Source organism: Tupaia chinensis, unplaced genomic scaffold, assembly GCF_000334495.1.
Source record: "Tupaia chinensis unplaced genomic scaffold, TupChi_1.0 Scaffold000439_1, whole genome shotgun sequence".
NCBI lineage: Eukaryota > Metazoa > Chordata > Mammalia > Scandentia > Tupaiidae > Tupaia > Tupaia belangeri.
The window spans coordinates 682,496-691,117 of NW_006159944.1; the positions used below are offsets into that span (position 1 = coordinate 682,496).

Below are 8,622 nucleotides of genomic sequence, written 5' to 3' on the forward strand. Positions count from 1 at the left end.
ACTCTAGAATCTTTGGTATAACCAGCAACTAAAAGGAAATAGGAGTGTGGATCATGTTGGGAATCTGTTGAGGGATCAAAATGGACATAAGTTCAATCTTATCTTCTAGAAGTTCATAGTGCAGTTTGGAGGAGACTCAGAAGTTCAACTAACCCAAATCTGAATGCCAGCTTTGCCACCTAGGAGCTGATCCTTAAAGGAAACAGAAGGTGTAAAGGAGATGCCCAAATCTCACCAAACCTGCCACTTACCGGCCCTAGTACACTTGCAATACAGAAGCAGCAGCCCAGAAGCACATAAAAAATCATCCTCGTTCTTTGGAACTTCACCATCACTCGGGGTACCGAAGCTTTGTCAATCCCATGTCTTGAGACTTCTTCTTCCCAGAGGCGGCGGAGCCTTGAAAAGAGCAAAACTGAACCAAGTGAAATCTCTTCACATGTATCACCCAAATGTCCCACATCTTGCTAGCCAGAAGCTTTGCTGTGGGAATTTCCAAACATAACCAAAGTAAAGAGGATGATATAGGAAATCCAAATACCCATTTCCTGTCTTCCAGAATTAAGAACATTTTGGAATTTTCGTTTCATCTTTCCTCCCCTTTATGTTTCTCCCTCTGACATTCAAAGTGTATCTCAGACATCATAATTTCATCTATAAATGTTTTGATTTGTACGTCTTCCAGACAAGGCCTCCCTTTTTTTCTTGATAGTAGTCATCACAATAATCATAATTACTTATTGTCCTTTAATGCCTACTGTACATTCTAATTTCTCTCTTTAGAAAATATAGGGTTTTTATTGGGAGGGATGTGCAGCCAGTGGCCTCGTGATTAAGGCAAGTGGATGACACATGGCCAATTGTGTGGTTGGACTCCTGGACCCAGCAGCTTGAAGAAAACTCCAGGAGCCTGCGCATGTGTGTCCCAAATCCCAGATAAAGAGAGAGAGATGGAGGAGAAGGGATTGCAGCATGACCCTTCTCCATGGGATGCTTTTTTACTTTCCCTTTCTTTCTCTCTGTCTGTCTCTGTTGAGTGCACATACCCTCTGGCAAAAGTTTTTAAAAAGTATATGTTTTACAGTGAGTTTATCTAAACAAGGACCACATATCCCACTTAAAAGACAAATCAGATCGAGCTCTTGAACCTCATTTTAATCTGTAACAGTTTTCCCCATCTACATTTTTTAAAAATTTGCCATAAGGCTCATACACTTGCCAAAGAGAGACAGAGAGAGAGAGAGAGGAAGTACCCTGAGGGGTGACTATGCTGCAATCTCTTCCCCTCCTTCTCTTCTCAGGATTTTGGGAAGGCTCCCACACATGCCCAGTGGGGTTTTCAAGCCACAGATCCACGATTTGAATTCCATACCTGGCCATGTGGGATCTGCCTGCCTTAACCATCATGCCACCAGTTGGCCTCTCATCTTCATTTTAAAAGTGTATTTATTTCTGGGGCCGGCAAGTGGCACAATGGTTAAAGGAGCTGGACTCCCACATGGCCTCCCATGGTTCAAGTCTCGGACCTGGTGGCTTGCTTTCTCACTTCCTCTCTCTCTCTCTGTTTCTCTCTGATCCAACTGGAAAATAATAATGATAATAATAATAAATAAAGTTAGACAAAATAAAACAAATAAAGTGTATTTATTTCTTCCAGGAGCAAGAGAGGCCGAGAAAGAGAGAGTCAGTTATCAATAGGGTCTTGATGCCTCAATGCACCCCCAGCCTAAGCCAGCCCCATCACAGGAATGTGCATGACCAGCATACTTGGGGAGGTTTGTGATCACAAACCTGGAAGCTTCTAATGTGGGTCAGTCTAGGAGAACATCACATTTTACTGCTGCACCATCACCTGGACCTCTTCATCTGCATTTCTATACCATTTATTTGTTGGAAAAAAAAAAACCTGTTATTTGTCCTGTAGAACTTCCCACAAGTGAACTGATTGTATCTCTGTGTCAAACAGAATAGTCTATGCCCTACAATTCCTGTTAAACTGATAGTTAGAGCTAGAGGCTTTACGAAATTCAGAATTCAAGCCATTTGGCAAAAATATCTACTAAGTGATATAGTATACTTTCTGTTCCCTCATACCAGAAGGCACAGTGTCTGGCATCCTACTTCGAGTGATGGGAGTAATGAGTGGATCACTGGGTTGGGGTGTGTTAGCCTGATTCATTCAGAGTCAAGTTCCCCAACTCTGATGACCATGGCCAAGAGCTGCTTCTATCAAGGCTGGCAAAACTGATGATTTTTCTAATTCTACCATTCTTCCTATATTTAGTAGCTTAAATTTGGCTTCTCTCAGACAATGGGCTTGAGGGTCTGGGCAATGATGGTCAAGACATGTATCTAGAGTCCGAGGGTGGTGACAGATATCTTGCTCTAGAAAATGGGCATTTGATGGAGGCTGCACCAGAGTGAAGAGGCCTTCTCAAGCTGTTGTGTTTGGACATTCCCCCACCCACCCCCTTGCTGTCATCCTCTTCCCCATGCTTCTTGGCCACTGAGTTTGCCTTCCAAGGAAGGGTAAGAGTTTCATGATTTGTTCTGGCCCTTTGAATTTAAAAATAAAGTTAATTTCCTGTTGATAGTGGGGGGAAAATGGCTTTTCTCACTAATAATTTCATTACCCTGGAATACAACTAATTCAGGAAATAGCCCGTGATGTTAAAGTCACTCTTCCAATTTAGATACAAAATAAGTCTCAGAACACTAACTTTCAAAAAGTGCCCTTAAATTATTTCAAAGTCTCCAAAAGGGGGTTCCAGTATTAAATCACCCAACTGAGAGTGTGTCCTCACTTTTTTTTTTTTTTTAGAGCTTTCTACCTTAGAGCACGTGTACTTACTGGGGAGAAAGAGTCAGTGAGAGAGAAAGTGAGAAATCACCACCCAGAAGGGATGGCCATGCTGCAATCCCTTCTCCTCCATTCTCCTCTTGAGATCTTAGACACACACACACACACACACACACACACGCACGCGCCTGGCAAGACTTTGAAGCCACCAGCTCCAGGACTTGAACCACATTCCACCATGTGGGAGTCCAGCAACTGTGTCATATGCTGGTCCCAGGTGTGTCATTGTTTTGATATTTCAAGCTATTGATACCAAGGATGTTTGTGTTATAACAGCAAACCCAAAACAGTTTTTGGAAAAAAAATTGATATTCAATATTTTGAAAAAAGTACCAAAGAAGTTATCATGAAAAATTTGTTGACTTTCTTATGTTTTTTCATTTTTAATTGTATTTGAAGCAGGGACAGGGGACTGGGCAATAGCCACTGTGTGCCCAGGGCTATCAGAAGTCTTCTTCTGGCCTTGGATGCCCTCCATGCATCCATAATTCATTCTGCCAGTCACCATGAGACATCTGTCTTTTTACATCCTGGTTACTGGTCCCACATATCCAGGCTCACTGGAAAGTGGCTACCACATCCCATGAAGAAGTATTCTTTGAAGTATTTCCTGAAGCTTCAACTCCCTATAGAGCAAGAGCACAGTGCAAAGAATAACTTCCTTTGCCAGGCCAGCCTTTGTTATGAGACCAATGCCAGCATTGCTTGTACATGATTCTGAATGGCTCCGGAAGCTTCTGGCTTTCATCTCTGCCCAGAATCTCACCAAGTCTTTCTCTGCCAACAGTTCTAGCCCTTTCTATGTCCTACACTCCAACTGTAGACATTCATTCCCAGCCTAAAAGGAGAAAGGAACAAATATTATGAGAATCTTTATATCCTACTTTTCTTCACCTGAAAATGAAACATCAGGTTCTTTCTTCCTCTTGAGCTATAAAATAATTACTCCCATTCCATGCTCACCAATGGATGAATCAAATAACTTAGGGAGTCTGGAACCTCCCCAAATTCTAGAAAAGCAAAAATCTTCCAATAATATCTGTGTATGTTGGAGGATTTTCTTATTTATGAATGGCATTACTCAGGGCAAACCATGGGACCACCTCTCCTCATTTCAGCCTCACTGCCACATATACCCAATCTACAGAGACAGCAAGCTCTAGAGTTGATACTATTCAATTAAATAAATCCAAGATTTCTAGAGGCTTCCCACAGCTTTCTTAGCAACTCTCACTTTCTGCCCATGATCACCAGATTCAGAGTCAAAGACTTAGTTTTTTAAGAAAAACGTTTTTAAGAGAATTTTGCTATAGTGTGCATGTGCTTGCTGGAGAGGCAGAGAGACAGAAAGTGAGAAATCACTCCCCAGTGAGGGATGACCATGCCACAGTCCTTTCTCCTCCATTATCCTCTTGGGATTCTGGGCACGCATGTACATGTGCCCTGTGTGAGTTTCAAGCCTCCAGGTCCGGAACTCAAACCATAGTTGGCCATGTGGGAATCCAGCAACATAACCATTAAAATGCCATCTGCTGGTCCTTTGGTTTCAAATTTTATCTCCTCTTTGCTGTGACTTACAGAACATCATTTTACTTCCTTTCATCCTCAGTTTTCTCATCTATAAATTGGGGAAAATAACACCTGTCCTAGCTCCTATTTCATAACCCTATTGTAATGGTCAAAGGAAATAATGCATAGGGAAATGCTTTGTAATTATAGAAAAATAAATATATGAAGAATTATGATGGTGATAGGGTGATGGCGCTGCTGCCTCTGTTGATGCTCATTATGATAGTGGTGGTGATAGCTAACAGTTGGTCTGCAAATCCACCAAGAAGCAAAAGCAACTCTTCTGAAGGGTTAGGGAAGATGCACTCCAGCTGTTAAACAGTGTTAACTCTAGCTGTTAAACAGTGACTATGTGAAAAGACTATATAGAAACTCCTTCCTTCTCTAAAGGCACGAATGCATAAATAATATTTTTTTAAATAAACATCCCAAAATGGAATGTTTGCAAAACTACTGGTGGACAGATGTTGTGGGTAATGGAATAAAAAAGCCAGAGTCAGTGAACTAGAAGTGAAGGTAAGCAAATCAGGAAATCTTGTCACTCAGAATGGTTAGGAAAGAACAAGCAAACTAATATTTAGCTGCCTATTATGCATCAGGTGTTCTTCTAGTACTTTAAACTGAATTTATCCACCTCTTGGTTCTTACGACAATTCTATGAATGACGATGAGATACATTTAATGATTCATTATTTTACATAAAGGTACAGGGCCCAGCAAGATCAACTTGACCAATATCATAGGGATAAAATGTAAAGTGATGACTATCTGGTATTATCCAGAAAGTGTTACCTGGAACATTTTTTTCATTTTTCTTTTGACTAAATAAGCCTAAGAAGCAATGGGTCAAAGTTTAACCAGTTTCTACACTACAGAATTTCTTAGTGTCTTAAACATCCCAATTTGCTTTGCAAGTCTCTGAGATCTGGCTATAGTACACCACATTTAGCAAATTCCCCTGACCACTGAATGTTCTTTTTAAAGAGACTTTTATGAGACTGTAATTTCCTGGAACACATTTGAAAATTTTCATATTCCATCTGGAACACATTTGGAAATTTTCATATTCCACCTGTTAGCTCTCACGAAGGAGCTAGAGACAAGAAATATAAGAATAAGACATTTTAAATTATGTATTCAGTTTCTCCCCACTTGATCCTCATATTACCTTGTGAGGAGGGTGGTATAGGAAATATAATCTCACAATTAGTTATTGGTGCCTGAAGGATTAGGAGACTGGGTCATCTACCCAAAATGTAATTCCTGGTGCCGCTGTTAAATGCCTAACCTCAAAAAAAGAAAATCTAAAGAAACTAGAAGCAGTCATTTTTTATTTTCTTGGAGTTTTTTGGGAAATCTGATAAAAGATATGAATTTTTGTTCAAGAACAAGATTGCCAGCCCATGTATAAAAAATATGTATAGAATTTCAGAAGACCATAAACCCCAGGTTAAGAATCTCCCATCTAGGGACCAGCAGATGGTGTAATGGTTACACCACTGGATTTCCACATAGGTGACTGTGGTTCAAGTCCCAGACCCAGCAGACATGCTATGTGCGTGTGCATGCGTGCCCAAGATTCCCAAGAGGAGACTGGAGGAGAAGGGATTGTTGTGTGGCCATTCTCCCTGGAGGGTGATTTTTCATTTTCTGTCTCTCTCTGTCTTTCCAGCTAGCACATGCACCCTATAGCAAAAATTCCTCTTCAAAAAAATAAAAAATAATCTCCCATCTAGTTCAGTGTTGGTGGTGCACAGATTGGAATCTCAAGTCAACACATTGGGTGTGTGCTTTCAAGATCCTGATAATCTGGAGGGCTGGGAAAAGGGAATCATGGTGTGACAAAATCCTGTTGAGAGTGCCTATATCTTTCTTGTGAAAAGATAACCTTAAAAGAAAAAAAGAGAGAGAGAAGAAGAATCCCCATCTACCATGAGGCCTCTTGCTACAAAAGAACAACCAAGTAGAGGATGGAGCCTACCTATCACTACTATGTATCTCTGGTCATCATCCCACCATGACATGGTCTTTAACCAGTCCCGTGGCTTGCCCAAGCTGACTTTACCTTGTGGCGTTTTTGGTGGAGGCATCATTGACTGACAGCAGAGGTATGGTGCTCTCATCTAAGCGATTCTGTAAACCCTGGATCATGAGTGGGGTGAGCCATGACAATGTGAGATAGGAGAACAAGCCAGCATTGTCCAGAGGGTTAGGGGCAGGAAACCTATCAGAGGGGTCAAAGAGATGAAAAATTAGGTCATGCTCAGAATTTTAAAGGGCTGAATTATAACTATGTAAAAACCACAATGAGGTCAATCACCTAGATTAAATACAAGTATTTTTTCATGACTCTATTTTAATTTGTAAGTTAAAACCCAGAAAGAATAGAAACACCCACTAATAGAGGAGTTATTTAAGCAGAAAGAAACATACTATGATATAACAATATTATGGAATGTAATACAGATGTACTTTTTTTTGTTTTGCATTTTTAGAGAGATTTTTGCTATAGGGCATTTTTACCTGGCAGAGAAACAGAGAGAGACAGAGAAACAGAAAGTGAGAAATCACACACACACACACACACACACACACACCCGGGGTGATAGAAACGCCACAATCTTTTCTCCTTCATTCTCTTCCCAGAATCTTGGGCATGCATGCACACATCCCCAACTTGAGTTTCAAGTCTCCTTGTCTGAGACTCAAACCATGGTTGGCCATGTGAGAGTCCAGCAATGTAACCATTATGCCATCCGCTGGTCCACATACACATATTTTTAAAGATAAAGTTGATCTATATGTACAACATGGGAAGAGTTCCAGGCATCATAAGCAAGAAAACAAAATGCCTCTTACAAATAAAAAAATTTAGTATGTTTTAGTATACATTTAAAAAGGGAAGAAAAATAAGGAAAGCATACAAAACAATATGTAGATTTATAGCAAATTGTTAACAGAGGTTGACCTTGAAGAGAGATTGCAATTAGCAAAAGGATAGGAAAATAGATTCTCATTGTTTCAATTTTTCTATGTTAACACAAACAATAAAATAAAAGGTAAGTAAACAAAACACAAAAGTTATATCTTTGAACATAATCCACAATACAGAAAAAAAATCATTGGTTGGGGTGTTGGGGAGATTGTGTGTAATTTTTCAGTTTTTTCCTGTGATTCAAATCTCAACCCTGGCAGCTTGAAAAATATGCCGGGCATATGTGCGTTCATGCTCAAAATCCCAAGAGAAGGGATTGTGGCAAGGCCATACCCCATTGTGGGTTCTTTCTCTCTCTGTCTCTGTCTTTGTCTTTCTGTCTCCCTCTGAAGCACACAGATCCACTGGCAGTTAAAAAAAAAAAAGTTAAAAAAAATGTGTGTATGCTTACATAGCATGGTTCTGTAAAGGCCCCTAAAAGGAAGGCTGTATTAAGTTAGAAATCAATCTGGGGATAGTTACATTGAACTATGAAGCTATGATTTATTGAAGATAGATAAAAAGAGTTTCTGTCATTCTTTTTTTTTTTTTACCTTTTTTTTTTTACCTTTTTTTTTTTTTTTTGGGGATTCCCTCTTTTTTTTTTTTTTTTTAAAGATATTTTTGCTATAGGACATGTATGCTCACCAGAGAGAAAGAGACACAGAAAGCAAGAAATCACACTCCAGGGAAGATGGCCATGCTGTATCTCCTCCATTCTCATCTCAGGATTTTGGGCACAAACTCACATGTGTCTTGTCTTCCCTTCCCTTCCCTTCCCTTCCCTTCCCTTCCCTTCCCTTCCCTTCCCTTCCCTTCCCTTCCCTTCCCTTCCCTTCCCTTCCCTTCCCTTCCCTTCCCTTCCCTTCCCTTCCCTTCCCTTCCCTTCCCTTCCCTTCCCTTCCCTGAGTTTCAAGTCACCAAGTCCAGGACTCGAACCACAGTTGAGTACATGGGAGTTCAGGGCCTTAACCACTATACCACCTGTTGGCCCCAGTTTCTTTCATTCTTAAATTTAAGGCTAACATTGTAGAGCTTTTAGGGCTTTCTATGGCTCCCCATGACTCTTAGAAGGAAGACCAACATCCTTTTTTTTTTTTTTGGAGAGATTTTCACTACAGGGCACGTGCGCTCGCCAGACAGACAGAGAGAGACATAGAGACAGAAAGCGAGAAATCACCCCCCAGGGGGGATGGTCACGCCGCAATGCCTTCTCCTC

The 8,622-nt window shown here is 40.6% G+C and overlaps 1 protein-coding gene across 1 annotated transcript in view; it reads right to left on the minus strand.

The window, feature by feature from the left end:
* Window positions 1–8,622, minus strand: part of ABCC11 (ATP binding cassette subfamily C member 11) — an 81,211-nt gene that overhangs the window by 56,063 nt on the left and 16,526 nt on the right. The window contains 3 exon segments of the mRNA XM_027774486.1: window positions 1–28; window positions 252–399; window positions 6,495–6,653. The exon segment at window positions 1–28 is cut by the window's left edge and continues 20 nt beyond it. Of these exon segments, the coding sequence (XP_027630287.1) occupies window positions 1–28; window positions 252–399; window positions 6,495–6,653 (335 nt within the window).